The 21,318-nt window shown below is 49.6% G+C and overlaps 1 protein-coding gene across 2 annotated transcripts in view; it reads right to left on the bottom strand.

Moving 5' to 3' along the window:
* The window catches only part of GFPT1 (glutamine--fructose-6-phosphate transaminase 1), a 45,727-nt gene extending 24,678 nt beyond the window's left edge, over positions 1-21,049 (bottom strand). For both annotated transcript variants that reach the window (XM_065651603.1, XM_065651602.1), the window contains exons 1-8: positions 20,979-21,049; positions 8,854-8,961; positions 8,362-8,469; positions 6,864-6,989; positions 5,717-5,775; positions 2,984-3,118; positions 2,061-2,122; positions 1,204-1,283 (exon numbers count right to left, since the gene is read on the bottom strand). In XM_065651603.1, coding sequence (XP_065507675.1) covers positions 1,204-1,283; positions 2,061-2,122; positions 2,984-3,118; positions 5,717-5,775; positions 6,864-6,989; positions 8,362-8,469; positions 8,854-8,961; positions 20,979-20,985 — 685 coding nt within the window. In that variant the 5' untranslated portion in view covers positions 20,986-21,049. The remainder of the gene's footprint in view (positions 1-1,203; positions 1,284-2,060; positions 2,123-2,983; positions 3,119-5,716; positions 5,776-6,863; positions 6,990-8,361; positions 8,470-8,853; positions 8,962-20,978) is intronic.
* Between the last annotated feature and the right edge of the window lie 269 nt (positions 21,050-21,318).

Here is a 21,318-nt window from a genome sequence, read left to right as displayed (position 1 = left end):
GTGGACTGATGGGTGGATTTTCCTGTGTCGCTCTTGGTGTTTATGACCAATAAGGAATTCTGATTATCCCATTTTTTTCACTACCCTACATGGAAAGCAATAACCACATATTAAAGAGACAATGCATATCTCCCTCATTTATGATTCCTTTTCTAAGAAACTGGAGAATTTGTCTGAAATTTCAAGTATTAGATTTCCTCTGGTAGGCACCTTCCTCCATTTTTATGGATATTCCATCAAAAGAATGATCCATAGATTGTACCGCTGAAAGTGTAATTGGAAAAACAAAACAAACTTCAGATAATCCATAAAAAAAAAAAGTGTTACATACATACATTAAGGATTATTGCTAATTATCCAGCATCAACCAAGAGTAAACACAGACACAGCTTGCTGTGTCACGGCAGTGAGCGATCGTTAGCGGCTCTGCCAGGAGCAGCGAGACACCGTGACAGCGAGTCCTGAGTGCTGCGGCGCCCAGAGAAGCAGCCCAGCGCCACGGGACGGGCACAGGCGCCTCTGACAGCGGGAAATGACGGGGTAATTCTCAGCCACTTTTCATTTGCAAGGGCGCAATTATGTGTCTACAGTGGTAAAACACACGTGTGAGAGAAAGACGGACAGACAACATAAATATGGATTGCCACACAAAGAGTAACAGCATTGAACTTTTCAAAAATTATCTTGGCGAGGCGGGGGAAAGGTTCGTGACAGTGGAAAGGCTCGTGACAATGGAAAGGCTGCGGCCCACACCGCACCATCCGTTTTGTTCTTGAAAACAACCAAGTCTGTGAATGACAACCTGCCACACACGTATCAGTATCTAAGTTAATTATACTGTTAACTTTACTATTCTGAACTATTTTATCCTATTCTACTGCATTAAAATGTGTTTTACTTGCAACCACTGGATATTAAAGCTTTGATTATAAACCTAGGTCAGCTCTGCTGGTGTACAGGCAGACACTGGGAAGCAAAAGCACATCCCTCAGCAGACAAACTTGAGGTATATGGTGGCATAGTGCGTGGTTAAAAACTTACTTTAAAAAGCAAAAATCTCATTTTTATAATGCTTAAATTCACAGATGAAAGCTTAAAAGTGTAACATGTATTCCAGAGCACACAAGTGTGGGTTGTCTCTGCCTGTCCATGGGTCTGGGTGTTGTGGAAGGCAGTTCCTGGGGAGGGGGTGCTGGCGCTTACCCGTCCGGTACAGGATGGGGATGTGGTCAGTGGAGAGCTTGTGCTCGCTGCGCACTCCGATGAGCAGGGGGCTGCCTCGCCTGCCGAAACACATCGAGTTACAACCCTCCGCGCCCCAAGATTCATCACCCTGACAGCTGACCTGAAGGGACTGGGATTCTCTGAACCGAGCTAAAAAAGAGCCAGCTCCTCCCAGGTAAGTTGTTGGTGCTACAAACAAGGGAGGCCACAAGACAGAGTGAAAGAATATCTGAATAAACAGAACACAAGGACATGAGGAATCTGTCTCAAGTTTAGCGGAAACTCTGCAAGAGTAACTGCAATCCCATGGACACTTGAACCAGGAACGCACCGGCTGTTGCTCACAGTACGGATCTACACAGAGCCAGCAGCACCCAAATCCAAAACCTGTGCTGGTGCCCACGGTTAAACATGCTGGTGCACATGCTTAAACCAACCCGACTGACGCTGACATTTAAAAGCGGAGTCCAAAACCTGAACACCAGGCTGGCCCAACTTCAAGTCAAACGGCGGACTTGTCCAAATGCTGCCACAGTGGCAAACAGAAGGGAAAAGATAAAACCATCTCCTTTCAAATCTCTCACAGCCAGAGATTACAAAAAAAGTTAAAAAGCTGTTCCAGACCAGTTGTGGTACAGGTGGTCACTAGGAAATTTTCAGAACATTTTGGGAATTTGCTGTTATGATTAATGGAAAACAAGAGAAAGGAAATGGAAAAACAGCCACCCTCACCCCAGCGTGTACAGCCTGATGAGAACAACCTCTACTCCACCATCTAAGTAGAGGGAGACAAAAAAAAGTGCATATAGAATGTTCTTTCCCACAGTGAGACTTACCTGGTACCAACCGCTTGACCAGGATAATGGACACTTTTGAACACAAGGGCAAAAGCACCTTCCTGGAACAAGAGAAATACAAACTGTTTATCCTTTCGTTTGAGGCCCAGGACACCATTTCAAGATTCCCAGCACAGCAGCTGCAAACAAGTGAGACATACTGAGTAGGCGGCTTCGCAGCCACCTTCAGAGCCCCCTCACTGAAGTGTCCCTGCTCTGAGCCCGAGGAGCTCATCCTTCACCATAAAATGAGTCTTCTGAACCCTGAAACAGACACTGCACTGAGCTCTCAACCCCGCAAGTGCTCCTGCCTTAGGTCAGAGTGCAGGGAGGCGACTTGCAAAGATCCAGTAAAAGAAGCGCCCAAACTGGGGTGTTTGCGTGGTGCCACCGAATGTTCAGGTGAGCCACCGCGATCTGCCAGCAAAATGTGTTCTTGGGCTATTGGTCCTGCAGCTCCTGCCAGGCAAATCACCAAAAAAAGTATCTCCTGAAGATGTGGGACGAGGTGCTGCTGGGCGCCGTTCCCGGAGCCCCGGCCGTGCGGAGCAGCTCCCACAAGGGGTCAGCACCTCTCCGGATGGAGCTTTGAGGAAGATGGGAAGCAAAAACTTATTTTCACTCTGTCCCACTCCCTGGACACTCACCCCCCAACACACCAGGAACTGGCTGCCTCGAGATACTGTTCCACCACCAAATTTAGACATTTTTCACGTGACTGACATTAAAGATGCATGTAAATGTCTGAGGCGAAGCATCGGAGGTGGGAAAGACAAAACCACTCCCAGTGTGTGCCACAGAACAGCCTATGGCGCAGTGCGGTGCTGCACCAGCCAGGTGACCCTGGGCGGTACTGGAGTACAGGTGGTTTTTGAGCCTGTGTCTGTCTGTGTCTGTCCCCCTGTCCCCGCTCCCAGCATTACCAGCTGCTGGATGACCCTCTCCACCAGGGTGGTGAAGCTGATGTCGTCGCTGTCGCGGTTGTCGTACATGTACTTGACCAGTTTGGCGATGGTCTCCGTGTCCGTCTCTGACTCGAAGTCGTAGCCCTTGCTCTCCTGCAGCAACAGCACGCGCTGGGTAACTGGCCTTTCCTTCCCGCCTTGCTCTTCCTTCCTTCCTTCCTTCCGTCTCCCAGCTGTCTTTCCTTCCCTTTCCCTTTTTCCTTCATTGCCTTTTCCTTCCTTTCCTCTGCCGCCTTCTTCTTTCCTGCCTTTTTCCTTTTATTTCTCCCTTTCATTCTTTCCCTCATTTTCTCAGGCTTTTCCTTTTGCTTCTGCCTTCCTTCCCACCTTTCCTTTTCCTTCCTTTCTTCTTGCCTTTCCTCTTCCTTTTCTGCCTTTCTTTCCTTGCTTTTATCCTTCCATACTGCATTTCTTCATTTTTTCTTCTTCTTTTTTTCCCATCCTTCCCTCCTGCCTTTCCTTTTTCCTTCTTTCCCCTCCTCTTCCTTTGTACTTTCCTTTCATCCCTGTCTTTCCTTTTTCTTCTCTTCCTTCTTTCCCTCCTACATTTCCACTTCTTTCCCTTTTTAATTCCCTCCTGACTCTTCCCCTCTTATGTCCTGCCTTTCCTCTCTTCTGACTTTTTCATTCTTCTTTCCTGCCCTTCCTTTTTCCTTCCTTCATCCATAATTTCCTTTCATCCTTCCTTCCTGCCTTTCCTTTTTTCTTTCCTTCCTGCCCCCCTGTTCCTTCCCTCTTCCTCTTTTCCTCCCCTCCTGACTTGTCTTCCTTCTTCTCTTCTTTTTCCTTTCCCGTTCCTTCCTTTCCTTGCCCTCCTTTTCATTTCCTTTCCCTCTCATCCCTCCATCTTCTCCTTCCTTCCTGCCTCCCCGCTGTGTTAGCACGAGTGAGGGAGCGAGAGGGGAAGTACCGGAGTGAGCGTGTGTGAGCAGAGGGGGAAATGCGAACACAAGAGTGAGCGTGGAAGTGAGGGAGCAAGTGTGAGTGCACATGGTGGTGAAAAAGGGATGGGAGACTGTGCGTGTGTGAGTGCCAGAGAGTGACGTGGACTGAGTGTGAGTGAGGATGAGTGTGAGTGCAAGTGGAGAAGGGAGCGGGGAGGGCATGTAAGATGGAGAGTGCAAGAGTGTGCAAGTGGAAAAGTGAGTGTAAGTGCGAGAACTGGAGTGTGAGTGAGGGAGCAGGTCTGAGTGCACATGTGGAGTGAGCGTGCGAGTGCACCCCTAAGTGTGAGCTGGGGAATGAGCGTGAGTGGGGCTGAGCACAAGTGGAGGAGTGAGCACAGGATGATGGAAGAGTGAGTGTGAGTGCACAAGTGGGGGAGTGTGAGTGGAAGGGTAAAGGGAGGGAGTGTGAGAATATGAGTGGGGTGAGGAGTGAATGAGTGTGAGATGAGTAGGGGAGTGAGTGAGGAGTGTAAGAGGAGTGAGTTGGGGAATGGGGTAGTGAGTAGAGGAGTATATGAGTCGGAGTGTAAGTGGGGGAGTAAGTAGTGGAGTGTGAGTGAAAGGACAAGTGTGAGAATATGAATGGGGGCGAGTGTGAGTGGGGAGTGAGAGGAGTGAGTGTGAGGGGAGTGGGAGAATTAGGAGAGCAAGTCTGAGGGAGGGAGGGAGAGTAAGAGGAGTGGGGGTGCGAGTGGGGTGAGTGGAGAGTCCAGTGTGAATAGGGGAGTGAATAAGGGAGTCAGTAGTGTTAGTGGGACAGTGAGTGTGAGTGGAGGAGGGCGAGTGGGAAGATAAGGGGGCATATGAGAGAGGAAGTGTGAGTAATGAATCGAGTCTGAGAATGTGAGTGGGGGAACAGGGGAGTGAGGAGTGGGAGGGTGAGTTAGAGTGAGGAAGGGAGAGTGAGAATGTAAGTGGGGAGGGAGCATGGGGGCGAGTGGGAGCGTGGGGGTGAGTGGTGAATGGAGCAAGGGAGTGGGAGAGTACGGAGTGAGCAGAGTGTTGGTGTGGGGTGAGATGAGTGGGGGAATGAGGAGTGGGGTGAGGGGAGTGGGAGTCCAGACTGTGTGTGGGTGGGAGTGGAGGAGAGTAACGAATGTGAAGTGAGGGGAGAACAGGGTAGTGAGTGGGGGAGTGGGAGTGGAAGAGTGAGGAAGAGTGTGAATGGATGAGTGTGAGTGGGGGAGGAAGTGGAACAATGAGGGGTGTGTGAGTGGGGGAGTGTGAGAATGTGAGTGGGGAATGAGGAGTGTGAGTGGGAGGGAGGGAAAATTTGGGCGAGTGTGAGTGGGGGAGCGTGAGTGGGAGAATAAGAGTGGGGAAGTGTGAATGGAGGAGAGTGAGGGTGTAAGGGAGCGAAAGGGGAGTCTAAGCTGGGGTGAGAATGCCAGAGTATGAGTGGAGGAATGTGGTGGGTGGGGAGTGGGAATATGAGTGACCGGGGCAATGCGAGTAAGGTAGAGAGGGAATGTGGGGATCTAAGTGTGAGAATGTACCCACATTGTAGGAGAGTTAGTGTGAGAGTGTAAGTGGAGGAGTGGGAGTGTAAATGAGTGAGAGAGTGAGTGTTAAGTGCAAAAATATGAGTTGGGGAACATGAATGGAGGAGAGTGAATGTGAGTGAGAATATAAGGTGGGGGTGAGTGGAGGAGTAGGACGAGTCGGGAGTGAATAGGGAAACGTGAGAGCAAACGTGAGTGGAGCAGGAGAGCAAGGGTCACACATATACACACAGATCACTCACCAGGAACTTCCGCAGGTCTTTGTAGTTGGTGATGATGCCGTTGTGGATGACGATGAACTCTGGGGACAGAGGAAAGGCCCCACTCAGCCCCACACCAGCCCCATGTCAGACAGACAGCAGAGACCACAAAGCTTTCTGTGGAAACTGCTTGGCAGAACAAGGAGAAGAGTTTCACCTCTTGGTGAGATCTCCTTGCTCTGCCCCATTTGGCGGCTGGTAATGGCAGAAGATCATGACCCGGGTGGGACCAGGGCTACCCAGACCCTGCAGCTGTTAAACCCCGTGCTCCTCCTGCCACCTTATCAGTGCTGCAGCTACACCCAACACCAACCAAGCTGCACAGAGCAGACCAACCCCCTTCCCTACAGTGCTGATTATGAAAAAAACATAAACAAATGGGGAAAAAAAAAGTATACAAAACTCAATTCCGAACAGCAGTCACAAAAATCCTTACCATCCAATTTCATGTAGTTTAGAATAAAATAATCATTTCAGTTGGAAAAGCCCCTCAGGATCATTGAGTCCAACCACAACCCAACTCCAGCACTAACCCATGTCCCTGAGAACCTCGTCTAAACGCCTTTTAAACCCCTCCAGGGATGGTGACTCCAGCACTGCCCTGGGCAGCCTGTTCCAATGCCCCACAGCCCTTTGGGGAAGAAATTGTTCCCCAGATCCAACCTCAGCCTCCCCTGGCGCAACTTGAGGCCGTTTCCTCTGGTCCTGGCGCTTGTTCCTGGGGAGCAGAGCCCGACCGCCCCTGGCTCCAAGCTCCTTTCAGGCAGTTCAGAGATCAGAAGGTCTCCCCTCAGCTCCTGTTCTCCAGCTGAACCCCCTAGCTCCCTCAGCCGCTCCCATCACACTTGTGCTCCAGCCCCTCACCAGCTTCGTCACCTCCTCTGCACTGCAGCCACGTACCCACCGAACTTCTGGGCACTAATTCCCATCCTTCCCAAGATCACTCAGTGCTGTGAACTTACCCTGCGGCCAGAAATCACAGCCAGAAATCAAGGCCAATCCCCCCGGCTCCACAGAACAGAGCTGGGCAGCCCGGCCTGTAGTGACCCCCCAGCCCCAGCCACCCCTCCCAGGACACCCCGGGTACCAGGACGGCAGCTCCAGCAGCTCCTGGGGCCATCGCACTCACCATTGTTCTTGTCCGAGCGCTGCGGGTGGCTGTTGACAGGACTGGGCTCGCCGTGGGTGGCCCAGCGGGTGTGTGCGATCCCGAGGTGCACATCGAACTCAATGTCCAGGTCCATGTCCTGTTGCTCTGCAGCAAAAGTAGGAGAAGTTTTAAGCAGCGAGGGGCTGTCCCCACCCCATAGTCAATGTAGGAGTCCCACCAGCCCTCCATGGGCCACAGGACGGCAACAGGGAAACAGAACCAGCAAACCCAGCAAACCATCGGGTGTGTTTTCAGGGGATTCTGAATGCAGAGGCACACAAGCAACCTGCCTGCGCTCCTCACAGCACCAAAATAAAACAACACTTTAAGAAATAATCCAACCCCATTTTCCCTCTCTGGGGTGCACTTTGACATCTTGTCACCTGCCGGACACTGTCAGGTGTGACCAAACCAACTCGGTTCATGGGTCCATATCGCTATGGTTAGAATATTACTATTACTATTTATCACTAACACTTGTCTCTAGAACACACACCATTAGCATTAATATTTCTTTGGGAAAAAAAAAATAATTCCTTTTTTCCACAACTGTCTCCACAATCTCTTTAAAACTGTATATCCTGCAATTTTCTTGAGAAGGCAAACATTTTGTCAGAAATATTTTGTATATCCTGTTTCTGTAATGCACATATCACCTCATCTGCCCTTTTCAGTTCCCAGTTTCCTCTAAACCTACCCACCTTCCTTTTGGATGAACAGCACCCTGCACCGTGAGGTTAACGCTAATAAGGCTTAAAAACAAAAGTTAAGTTACAACAACACAGCAGCTCTTGAATGCCAATTAGAGACTCTGACTCCCCTGAAAAGCATCTGCCCGTTCTCACACAGCTGACCTGTGTTCCACACCCAACAACTGGGTGGTTTTTTGCATTCTGCACAGATTTAATGAGCTTAATGTTTAAATGAAGGGAATATAAAGAGGCAGAAACAGACGCAAAGCCCTGACTCTCTGCACTCTCACATGTCCAACAGTTACACACACACTCTCCTGAAGCCCGTTGCTTAGTCCATCACTACAGCTTTAGTTGGGACAAGCACTACGTATCAAAATTTAAAATTATACTGGTGAAGTTATTAGAGCATTTCTCATTTTGCCCAAGCTCTAGGTCTCTGATAATTATCTCCCAGTAATTCCCCTTTCCCCAGTTTAAGGAGTTTTTTGTCTGGGTTTTCTTTGGTCTGTTTTCTAAAAATGTATTTCAGGTCTATTTTATTTCAGAAGGATGTGATTCATTTGTCTTGAGAAATGAGGGCTTCTCTGGAACTTCATGACAACATCCACAGGATCACTGGGTTCTTCACAACACACACATCAGCGTTCACATCTCTGGCACTTCATACACAGTTATTTGGAAATAGCGTTTCGGGGCATAACAGGTGATATTCAAAACACAAATGAGATGAGAGGACATTTCAAGGAAAGAGAGCAGGCAAAGAACAAAAGGGAAATACATACTGTGAACCTCTTCATCCAGAGCCTTCACCTTCCCCTTCTGTTTGATGAGCTGGATTTTACAAGCGTTAGCTTCCCAGTCTTTGTCATTCCCGCCATCGATTCCCACACCTGACACCGCCGTGGAACATGAAGAAAGAGTGTAAGTGCAGGAGGTTTTATTACAGTACTTTCGGTGAACAAACACCGTCTATTTGAATTTTTTAGAATGCCTCCTTTCTCCCCCCAGCTGACCCTCCAAATAAAGGCAAAAATCCCCTCAGACTGGAAGCGAGTTTTCCCTTTGTTATCTTGAAGTTACTTTTAAAGCCTTAAACAACAGGCGTCAGGAATGTTTATAGACATCTGTATATTTGAAAATTAATCCAAACCTCTGACCACATGATCTCAGGGACATCCAATTTGTGTTTCAGCTTTCTTCACAAACACACCACAAAACCCATCACTTACAAGCCAAAATTCAAACAAGAGCCACTGTTGCTCCGAGAGCGGTACCTGCAGAGTCGTAGCCTCTGTACTCCAGGCGCTGGAGCCCTTTGATAAGGGTCTCCAGGATCTCCCGTCTGGTCCGGGGAACATGGTAGTTCAGGTAAGCAAAGATCCCTGTATGGGGGGAAAAGAGCATGACCTTGTAACAAAACCACAGCCGAGGACTCAGTCCACACCATCTACTTAGTACAGGCAGTGAGTTAAAACCCAGACAAGGCTCCATGCCAGAACCCGCGCAGGAAGGTACCTCCACGTTTGCAGCTTGTCCTGACCCCACCTGAGGTCCAACGGAGATGTCGCCAACATTTAAGAGATCAAAACTAACCACAAAACGCCAGCGTCCTCATCGTGACGCTCCAAGCAACTAAACGGGACAAGCCCGGGCGCGATGGGAGCAAGAACGTCTGTGTGAGATGCACCTACACGACTTTCAGGAGACATCGCGGAACAGGAACTTCGTCACTGCACACAAACACTCAGGGTTCACCAACACTGAGCTTCACCTGCCGGAGAAACATTTTCAAAAGGAATTCCTCCTCGAATAGCTTTCTCCAAGTCCCTCCCACAGACTCACTAAGGAAAAAAAATATTAATTTAACTCACGCAAACTAACACCCTCAAACTAATGGAGCTGTTTTTCCTGTAGGTTGCAAAGGAAGATAAATTGCTGCTTCTATTTTTAAGCAGTGATGGGGACACACAAATTCCTAGATCTCTCATGCCAACTATAGCATTATTTCAGAAAAATTTCCTTTGGTGCCATCATGAAGCAGTAGCATGAGAAGAGATTTGCTGGATGCTAGAAATATCTGTACTTGAAATCTACCTTTCGCCCCATCTAAAATTTTAAAGGAGAAAAATATCTTCATGGAATAAAAGCAAGACAGGTTTCACATAAACATCTATATATGTGATTGGCAATTCAAAGTTTGTAATTTGAGAAACTCTATCGAAACCTCTTGAGGGGAATTGAGTTCAGTCACACGTGCACAAAACCAAAGTCTTAAGGCATCCCCAATCTTTAATTTTGCCCTGACAGTACTGCCATACGCCTCACAGTTCCCCAGCTTCTAGTCCTGTGAAGAATTTTACCCTCAAGATGACTTTTGGAACATAAATCTTTATGTTTACGCACAGATTATATTTTACAGAACATTTGAAAAACTGTGTTCTTAAGCTGTTTGTGGTTTTGAATTAAACTAAATAATTCAAAGCCTTTTGATGTCTGAATTTATAAGTAGAAATATGGGCTACTGAGGTCTGACAGACGCATTGAGCACCACAGAGCGAAGCACGGATGCGTTTACAAGGGACTTTTTAGCCCGAGAAGGGCTTGTACATTGTGATATTTTCCCGTTCCTTTCCCTTTTCCATGGACTCCAGCTACAGGTCTCAGGACTAGTTTGTCATAATCTTCATCTTCTCATTCCCAACGCACCAGCATTAGAAGTTGCATCTCCCTGCAGTTCTGCTGAGGGGAAAAAAAAAAAAAAGCACACCACTTCTTGCTTATTTTCTTCTACACTGCTAGAAAAAAGATTGGATGCATGTTCGATTTTTCCTCTTTCTTAAATGACCTAGTCAGATGAAGAAAAAAAAAGAGCTAAAAAAAGAGCTTTTCACTTGGTTTCTTTACCTTCATTTGCACAAAACCCGAAGTCTCTTCTGAGAACCGCTTGCAAGACTATAAATGTTATAAAAATCGGCAGTTTCACTCCCATTGCTCCTGACGTTGCCAAGCGACTGCGCGCAGGCTGCTGCTGCTGCCGTCTCCCGAGGGCATTGGTTCAACCTGAACGTTGGTTCCAGCAACTGCATGGCCAGGGTGAGCTCCTGCTCCACAAACCTCCCGATTCACAGCGAAAAACTCAACACATAATAAAACACCGACAGCAGTCGACAACGCCTCTTGTATTTCCAAAGCCTCCTCGGACGGATATTTCCCCCGCGCTCTCCATCTCCAAACCCTCCTCCCCACCCTTCCGGCAAAAACAAGTTTTCCAAATTGAGATACTTAGTTCACTCTGTTTCTGAAAACTGCGTTCTTCAGGCAAACAGCAACCTCCCTGTTTACAAGCGAACGGGCTCCAAATAGCTGTCATCCCGGTGGAGGACGGCACATTTCAGCTCTATCTCAGATATTTAAAATCCTTTAATGACTCCCAGGTCCTAAACCAGGAGCACAGACCAGAAGGTTTTCTTAGCGGGCAGCTGCAAGAGCCCCTCTTGCCATATTTACCAGAAACCTCCCAAATGGACGACCAATGCAGCAGTGGCATTGCATGTAAAAATAATGAGTGTGTACTATAAAGCAGAGAAAACAAGCACATGAGATGTCTTTGAAAAGGCAGCTGGGCTCCAGCAGTTCCTGGCATTTCCTCTTTACTCCAAAGCCACCCACCACGGCATCTGAAGCAAAGCTGCTTCAGAAGGCAGAATTATAACCAGGGAATAATTATAACGTCCCATTCCCACCCAAATCCTGGAGTCTTGCACCGTTTTTGATGGCGCTGGCATCCGCTGGGCCCATCGAACACCTCACCAGAAGCATCCACAATATCTGCACCCCCTCGGTGGCACCTCGGCTATGGCGGAACCAGCCCCGCTCTGGCACACAGCCCCCCCGGGGGGTGTTCCACAGCCACGGCACGACACCAAAGGCCACTCAGGTGGCTCTTTGAGCAAATGGGGATTGATCATCAGCGTTGAAGTTCGGATGTCAGGCTGCCCACAGCCACACAAGTGTGGTGGGAGCAGCTGAGGGACCTGTGGGGTTCAAAATGGCGGCACCAAAATCACCTCAGGGCTCAAAATGGCGGCACCAAAATCACCTCAGGGCTCAAAATGGCGGCACCAAAATCACCTCAGGGCTCAAAACGGTGGCCAGAGGGGTGGCGGGATCACCTCATGAAAGCCCTCGAGGTGCTGGAGCGAGTTGAGAGAAGGGAACGGAGCTGGGGAAGGGGCTGGAGCACAAGTGTGATGGGAGCGGCTGAGGGAGCTGGGGGTTCAGCTGGAGAACAGGAGCTGAGGGGAGACCTTCTGATCTCTGACCTGCCTGAAAGGAGCTTGGAGCCAGGGGGGGTCGGGCTCTGCTCCCCAGGAACAAGCGCCAGGACCAGAGGAAACGGCCTCAAGTTGCGCCAGGGGAGGTTGAGGTTGGATCTGGGGAACAATTTCTTCCCCAAAGGGCTGTGGGGCATTGGAACAGGCTGCCCAGGGCAGTGCTGGAGTCACCATCCCTGGAGGGGTTGGACAGACGGACATGAGGTTCTCAGGGACAGGGGGCAGTGCCAGGGTGGGTTATGGTTGGACTCGCTCTTGAGGGGCTTTTCCAACCAAAATGATTCTATGTGCCAAAAAGGGAGAAGAAACAGGCACCACCACCAGGCACAAGCCACAAAACCCAACTTGTTCCCAAGCTGTGACGTTGCGTTTTAAATGAGGGGATTTTCCACCGACCGGGGAGCCCAGCACAGCCACCTGGACAGCCCCGCAGGACACACGGACCACACGTCCCCTCCCAAACTCCCCATCGACAAACAAGACAATTAAATTAAACAGTATTCCCTGAAAATAAAACAAACAGTTTCAGAACAAATATGAGGCCTTGGTACTTATTTTAAAAATGTTCTTTAAGCTCCAATGACGGACAGAGCCCGGTGGGGACACCACGGAACCCCTGCAGCCTCGGGGCCCTCTGTGCCCAGCAAGGCCCGGAAAATTAAATCCTCCACGTGAAAAAAGTCTAACTAAGATGGGCTCTCTTATCAGAAGAAACTCCGTTTCCTTTCACAGAATATTTTTGTAAATGTGAACTGATCATGTTAGTCTCCACCCTGCTTCTGGCACAAGGCTTAAAACCAGAACTATTTCCCTCTAGCCAGGGCTGCCTTTGGACATCTTTGTTAAATCTGAATCCAAACCAGACAGCGGCTTGAAACGTTATTTCCTCTGCACACTTAAACAAATTCACTCATACTGGAACTAAAAAAAAAAAAAAAAAACAAAACCAAAACCCCACTTGATTCCTTGTCACGGATCATAACTGCTGGCAGCGTACGACAAAATGCCACGTACTGAATGGGCACAAAAAGAAACCAATTTATTCCAGGAAGGGAAGGCTCACCTGGAATGAGACTGTAAAACAGTTGGTTTTATTTCTACTTGTACTGTAAACAAACAGAAAAGATCTATCTAGAAAGGAGCCAACTTGGCATTTCTCTCGGGCATTGAAGAAATCTATTAATTACAGCACGATTATATTAAGATTATTCGTGAGGACTGCAAAACAAAAATCTGAATCTAAGACTAAGAATCCCACCAAAAAAACCAAACCCACACAAGGAATTTAGTGCTTCTTATCAGTAAATACAGAGACTACAAAGCAAGGCAACTAAAAGAAATGTAAGTACAGTATTAATGCTGCAAAATATGCAGATACACTCTTCAAAAAAAACGACCATGTAAACATTGGGAGATTCGGTTTTGATTCAGTTTGGCTTTTAGATTGTGACAGGAAAATAGCTGGAGTGATAACGGAGACTAAGGAAACAGAATTCTAAGAACTCACCTGTGATCAACACATTTTGTATGAGAAGGCAAACAAGACAAGCAGGTTTAAAACTCACCTTAGGGAAAGCAGAAATAAAATTAATAGAATAATATGTAAAAGTGATGCATAATTAAAGTAAAAAACTGGACAATGTCGCCAGTGAAAATGAACACAAGTCTTTCAAAACGCATGGCTTCCTAATCGGGAAGCTAAGATCAAATATTTGAAAGTTTATCATCCATTTATGACATTTGATCACGATGAACTACGTGTAAATAACAGTTTCATTTACTGGAAATATTTTCAAATGCATTTCATTTTCCCCTTTTTAAACATCCCGTAATGATGTGATCCTTCACGGCTGGAGAAAGTCTCAACCCACATTTAGAAAAGAGCATTTTTCCTGGCTCTACCCTAACTATTGGATTATTCAGGAATACACAAGCAACGACATCTTGTAATCATTTCCAACTACAATGCTACTGCCCGCGACAGAAACACTGACGAGAAGAAAAAAAAGACCTGAGGCAGTAATTGCTTGTTATGCTTCACTGAGCCAAGTGTATTTTTGAAAATTGTCTCCTTCTCCCAGCAGCCACCAACTGGGGCTCTGCAGAGAAAATTTTCCTCTGGAATTACCGCGGAGCCCCCGGCCCGTCTGCGACCGCTCAGGTGACACTCACACCCCGGCCGGTCACCGAAACGACCTCTTTTTACTCAAAAGCTGAACAAAGGGGCACTTCATCCAGCTACAAACCGCGGCCTTTTCCAAGGTGGAACGTGGCAGCCGTGGGACGGAGCGCAGCGACTCAACCTTGCGGTTTATAGACCATCAAAGGCCCTTTTTCCGCACGCCAGAGACGTGTTTTTCTCCAAATGACAAAGCCTCGTTCTCTCCCTCCTCGTCCTTATATTCAAATCGATCTACACGACGAAAAGATACGAAGTGCACAGACCTCTACAGCTGCTGGAAGGCTTCTGACACAAAGCGCCAATTTTTCTGTCAAAGTGACAATTCGTTTAAATCGCAACAGTCAATGCAACCACGTTGGTTTTGATGAAATTCCAACACAAATCCAGCGAATTCCCACCCAGGTCCCATCTGGTGCAGCAGCAGCTTCTCCCCCTGCCAGCCCTGGTGCCACCTGCTGAAAACGTGGAAATGTTGAAATCCAAGCGGAACGTTCCCAAAACCGACCCGCCGTGAATGTCAGGTCCAAACGGACCTGAAGAGTTTTAATTTCAGCTCAACTTGGGCATTCAGACACCGTTCAACGCAGGCGGTTTTCAGTAAGAACGCCACAGCCGACCTCGGTAACTCATGCTCTGGAACAAGCCAGAAAAATGAATTATTACAGAAAACCAGGATATCTGAATGACGTTTAATTACACTGGCTTGACAAGCCTTGAGTGGGCATTGTTCGAAGTGAAATACATACTATGTGAAAGACAAAAAACCCGTGAACTTCATTCTAGTCCAGCACTGTTTATAATTGTCAGCTCCCGGCAAAAATAAGACAGCAGCAAAAATACGACAGGAATTTATATCTGACAGGCTCAGAAAACACAATACCCCTGGTCTGGAATACACTAATATACTTCAGGATTAGAAGAGCAGCCATGCTTTACAACAGAATAAAACATTTCAATTAGTAACTTGACACAGGACTGCGCTGAAAAGACTTGTTTAAAGCACGCCAGCTGATCGTACAATTCTTGAATCCCACTAAGAGCCGCCAGAGTGAGAAGCCCTGCATATATTTCTCTGAAGTGAGATACCTTTCACAATATCCTTTAGAACATAAAACATTCCATTTCTTGCAGGTTTGGCTTAAAAACCTCACCTGGTGAAGCACCAGCAGAACAAGTATTCAACTGCTTGGGAAACACAACTCTCTCTTAGGACCGATTTTTAGCTTTTAAGCACAAATCCTGGGTGTTCTTAGTGACAGCCACATAAAGAATTCCCTTTAAAGACGTGACAGGTTTAACAGAACAGCATTTTTACCAAATGGACAGTCATGATTTCTACCGTTCACAGTCACCAAAATGCTTTTTCTGAGAACTTCATTTTCCCATGAACTTTTTGGTGCTCATGTTCCTTTACTTCATGGTAGGTTCACAGACAAATGAAATGAATCACCACTTCCAGGTAAGAATAAATTATCTTCTCCAGTGGCTTAAACACGTGAAGTTACTCAGGAACAGCTTCTCCTAATCCTGCTCCCACAAAAGCAGAAAAGCCTTCAGGCTGGATTTGCTGACAGATTTACAAATTCCTTTATACCATACCGTATTCTGTTTAAACCATTTCAACAGGTGATGTTATCAGTACATCCGCTTGGCAATTCCAAAGAATTCTTTATCCTGCTGATGATTATTAGGCCTCAAGTCTTCAACAAACGAGACGCAAGCTATTAAATACCATATACGTAATACATGCTACGGACTGGCAAAAAGTGATAACAATATATTTCTTCCCACTCCAGCAGGGGAGACAGCAGGCACTGACAGCACGTTCTAACCCAGCACTAATCGTGGCGCAGAACGACGCTTCAGAACCGATGCTCAAAACCCACCGGAGCTCCTGTTATTTGCCGCCTGGTGGTTCGGGGAGTTGGAACATTGTGCCGACCCTTGCGTACCGAACAAGGCTAATCCTGCACAGCTTGAACGAGAAAAAGGTCAGAAACAAGCAGACGATCATTATTGTGTATATGGGAGAGTTTATGTTCAATTCAGCGAGTCTGCGCTGGGAAAACAGCAAAGCAGAGAGACATGCACTCGGTGCAGAACCACATCTGTCCCCTGGTGCTTCTTTCACCGCCCCACAAGCCTGCAGAGAGGTGGCAAGGCTGTCCTCAGAGTCCCGAAGCCGCTTGATCACTTGAGTCACGTTTTGTTGAACTGTAGCTGTCCAGGTCATTGACGCCAGTGACTTAGCACATGTGTGCGCTTTGTACAAACCTGCGCCACAGAGGCCGTGTACAAAGGATTCTATGTGGATCTGTTTGGCTCAAAATAGATGATCCCCCGCACAACTAATTCTCTCGGGAACTGGATACCTCTCCAAGCCTCTCCATAGTTATATTTTAACCATCGCCCCCCATACTGTACAGGCTTTAACCACCTGGCTTGTTTGATTTCGGTTCATGTTTCACATTCACGGATGACCTGTGAAATAGCGTCCATAGTCAAGTCCACCCTTCGATCACGAGCCCATTTACGTGTTGCATCTCTTCCTTGATGCCCTGAAACCCGGTCAATGCAATGCTAACCACTATACCACCAACAGGGCAGGAGCTCCGTCTGGAGCCACTGACCGGCGCATCAACCCCAAGGACCACCCTGGGCAGGGGCCGCTGCTCCGTGCTGTGCAGGAAGGCACACGCCTACCTGAAACTCTTTCTTAAGCCTGGTTTTATCTTCAGAATCACTAGGAACACAAGACCTAAATTCTACAATCCCTTTCTGTCATTAAAAGCAGTCATGGCATAACAGTCTCGTGAGCCTGGCTACCTTGAAAAACCTGTTTTCCAAACCCTTTCATAGATGCCATTGAACTGGTTTGGTGCATTCAGACCAAAGCACACCCAATTTATACCTGGCTAGGTCTTCAAACTGCAAATTTGCAACACACACCAAGAACGAAAGCTATTTTTCACTAAAACCATTAAAAACAAAAACCCAGCACATCTACACAGCAGGTCTGTCATTCGTGCCACACATCAAGACCCAAATTTCGAGGCTACCTTGCCTGTCAAGTGGCACAAGCACATCAGATCACAGGACTCTGTAAGGTCACGCACACGTAAACCTCAACATCACATTATCAGTATGTTGGAAACATCATGTTGGTAATTCCAGTCTTGAAGCTCTCACAGGGAGAACTCAGATAACAGCAGCAGCATTATCACCTTTTTTTGGTTTGTTTTTTTTTGGTAAAAATTCATTTTAATAGCTAGCTTTCTATCAGAGATGAGTTGGATAAAAATCTGAACGTGGACCGTGTACCCACCAGACAGCTTGGCAAGATAAGGCGATGCATATCCTGACTTACAGCTCTCTTACAGAAATGTCGTCTGAGGGTTTGTAAGAGCGGCCAGGACTGCAGGGCTGTCACCACGCTGGGCACCGCAGCTACTCAGACCTTCTGGAGCCCACAGCACTGGCGATCAGAGCCCTCTACTCTACGCAGGCTGCTGTCACTTAAGAGAGACAATTAAGTCTCGTTAGTGCAAGTACTCAGAGTTCCTGCGAGCCAGCTCTGCTATTTATGACATTTGCAGGGCTATCTGAGAAGACAACGCCTCAATTTGCTTACCCTGTTCCTTTGCTGGAGTCTAGTGCTGCTGTATGGAAAAGAGTCCAAACTGCCGCTGCAGTTAATGTTTCACAAAATCACAAAATCATGGAATGGTTTGGGTTGAAGTGCCTTCTGTAGATCCCCCAGCCCAACCCCTGCTCACGCAGGGTCACCAGAGCAGATCACACAGGTCGGTCCAGGCGGGTTTGAACGTCTCCAAGATTATCTCCAAGACTTCACAGAATCCCAGAATGTCAGGGGTTGGAAGGGACCTCGAAAGCTCATCCAGCCCAATCCCCCCGCCGGAGCAGGAACACCCAGATGAGGTTGCACAGAAGGTGTCCAGGCGGGTTGGAATGTCTGCAGAGAAGGAGACTCCACAACCTCCCTGGGCAGCCTGGGCCAGGCTCTGGCACCTCAAAGGAAAGAAGTTTCTCCTCATATTCTGATGGACCCTCCTGTGTTTCAGGCTGTGCCCGCTGCCCCTCACCCTGTCGTTGGGCACCACTGAAGAGTCTGGTCCATCCTCTTGACACCCACCCTGGAGACATTTATAAACACTGATGAGATTCCCTCTCAGCTTCTGTTGTCCAGGCTGAACAGACTCTCCCAGTCACTCCTCAAGAGAAAAAGAAATGTTTCCCAACGTGAGCCAAGACCACCCTCAACATCGCCGTGTGCCCACCAGCCGACGGCGACCGGCAGCCGCACACTCCAGACCTTTGGTTCTGCCCAACCGCACATCACAAGGGTTCACATGGCAGCACCCGCGGGCTCCAAACAGTTCTGCTCCTGTTCCTGCAAACCCCGACCCGGCCCCAGCCACGTGCTCCCTGCCTTCAGAGCCTCCTCCGTTTCCAAAGCTTATTGTTCTGTATTAACACAGTTAACGCTCGCCTTTTCTCAATTTTTCACTATGTCTCTGGCTCCCAGAAAAAGCCTCGACTACACGTAGGCAATATTCCTTGGTGCTTTTCTTACTGTTTCATGTTTCAGTATCCAAGAGGAACTTCACTTAGGTGGAAAAGGGGAGAAACACACTCAATCTTGAATGCAACTAACTAACTACTCACAGCATTTTCAGGACTTATCTCAGTTAAAAAGCCGAAGAGCAGAATGATAATATTGCACCTTTCAAAGGCTGGACATCAAATTAGGCAAGCGCAAGGCACCAAAACCATCCCTATTCTTGCAGCAAGCTATTTATAATAATAATTATCCCTTCTATTCTTAGCTTTGCTCCACTTTGTACTTTTAACACAAACTAATGTAGTGTTAGATGTAAGCTGAAGTGTGAATTTCTGATTGCCTCTTCATAGCGCTCCACAGACTTGACAGTTCGAAGGTGATACTCGTTCAATCTGGCAAAAACAACCAAAGAAATGGCGACTTGCACATTAAGTATAAAAAACACAATCTTGCTTATAGCATCATTTTGATTTTGCACAGAAAAAAAAAAAAAAAAAGAAGGAAATGTAGAAAGACAACCAAGAAGAGCCAACAGATCACTGTTGCATAAATTTCCATGGCAAAAACATGAAGCTGACGTGATAGAAAGAGGAAGGATAAATTATATTCCTGTATCCAAAAGATGAGGTAGAATAATTGTAGAGTAATCGTGCTAATGTGGCGAATGGGAAGCACCTGAGTGGTGGGCGGACGGGCCGCGCTGGCTCGTGCTGCGGGTCACTGAGGGCAGGTGTTCAACACCGAACAGCCCAACGAGCTGGAGAACAACCCCGCAACGGACACCGCTCGGCCGCGCGTACACCCATTTACCTCTCTGCCTCACAACTTAGAGCGAGTAAACTCGAATGGATGTACAAGCATCCACATCCCAAGATGTAATGCCTAAAAAAGTAACAATAAACAACACTTTCCATCTAAAGGCGGGAGTGGTTATTCTGAGACGACCAGAGCCGCGTTTGGAAGCGCTACCGGTGAAACCTGTATCGCTTTGCTAGGGTGGACACGGCACCGACGGGCACCGGGGCTCAGGCCCTTCGGTCACTTGGCTGCTTGTGAGAGCTTGAGCCTCTGACCCCCGGCACAGCATGGGGGTGTCCCCAACCTCGACGTGGGAGTGTGCTCACCCTCGACATGATGGTGTCCCCACCATCATCACGGGGGCACCCTCACCCTCAGCACAGGGGCATCCCCACCATCATCACGGGGGCGTCCCCACCCTCATCAGCGGGGTGTCCCCACCCTCATCAGCGGGGTGTCCCCACCCTCATCACGGGGGCATCCCCACCCTCAGCACAGGGGCGTCCCCACCATCAGCACGGGGGTGTCCCCACCATCAGCACGGGGGTGTCCCCACCATCAGCACGGGGGTGTCCCCACCCTCATCACCGGGGTGTCCCCACCCTCATCACCGGGGTGTCCCCACCCTCATCACGGGGGCATCCCCACCCTCAGCACGGGGGCATCCCCACCATCAGCACGGGGGTGTCCCCACCATCATCATGGGGGTGTCCCCACCCTCAGCACGGGGGCGTCCCCACCATCATCATGGGGGTGTCCCCACCCTCAGCACGGGGGTATCCTCCCCTGACCACAAGGGTGTCCCCACCCTCGACATGGGGGTGTCCCCACTCTCACCACGGGGGTGTCCCCCCCTGCCCCCGGGGGTGTCCCCACCTTCACCACGGGGGTGACCCCACCCTCACCACGGGGGTGTCCCCCCCTGCCCCCGGGGGTGTCCCCACCCTCACCACGGGGGTGTTCCCCCCCTGACCCCGGGGGTGTCCCCACCCTCACCACGGGGGTGTTCCCCCCGACCCCGGGGGTGTCCCCACCCTCCCCGCCACCGAGCCAGACCCCAGCGGCATCACCGGCTGCCCCGAACGCTCCTGCACCGCGGGAACAGCTCTTCGCAGCGCCGCCCCTCTGTGCGCTCCGGCCGCATTCGCACGGAATTTGAGCAGAATTCGCCCTTTCAAATTATTAATACGTCGCGAGACGCCTCCCCCGGAGAAACGCGCGCGGACCGCAGACAAGACGATGACATTTTCAGACAGCGGAGACGGGGCCCCTTCTCGCTATAACCGAGAAGCGCGGAATGGCCGGGCCCCCTTTTTTCCGCTCAAATCGCCGGGGGTGCCCGGGCCGGGCTGTTCCGCGGGGGCACCGGCCGGCCTAGCGCTGCTCCGGCGGCCGAGCGGCGTGCGCAGCGCCGGGACCCGGCCCGCGCCGCCCGGGAGCCCTTTCCCCCGGCCCGCGGGATGCGCCGCGTCCCCCCAGCCCCGCTCCCCGCGCCGCCCTTACCGCACATGCTGCGCCCCGGTCCGCGGCCGCGCTGGCTCTGCGCGCCGGAGCCGCCCGCCCGTCCGCCCCCCGCGGCGGCGCCCAGCGCGCAGGCGCGCCGCCCGCGCCGCCATTGGGCCGCGGCCCCGCCCCGCCCGCAGCCCGGCCCCGGGACGTGGCACCGGATCCGCGTCCGCCGGCGGGGGGGGCGGGACAAGCGGACCCGGGCCGGGCGGCGGCAGCTCCGGGGCCGGAGCCCGCGGGGCCGGCAGCGCTGCCGCTCGTCCTGCAGCCCCTGGGCTGCAGCGGGTGCGGCGATCCCGCCAATTACTGATATTAACGGGATTAGCCCCAAGACTTC

This window comes from Caloenas nicobarica, chromosome 25 (assembly GCF_036013445.1).
Source record: "Caloenas nicobarica isolate bCalNic1 chromosome 25, bCalNic1.hap1, whole genome shotgun sequence".
NCBI classification, from domain to species: Eukaryota; Metazoa; Chordata; class Aves; order Columbiformes; family Columbidae; genus Caloenas; species Caloenas nicobarica.
The sequence above is the reverse complement of the archived record's forward strand: the minus strand, read 5'-3'. Positions and strand labels throughout refer to the sequence as shown.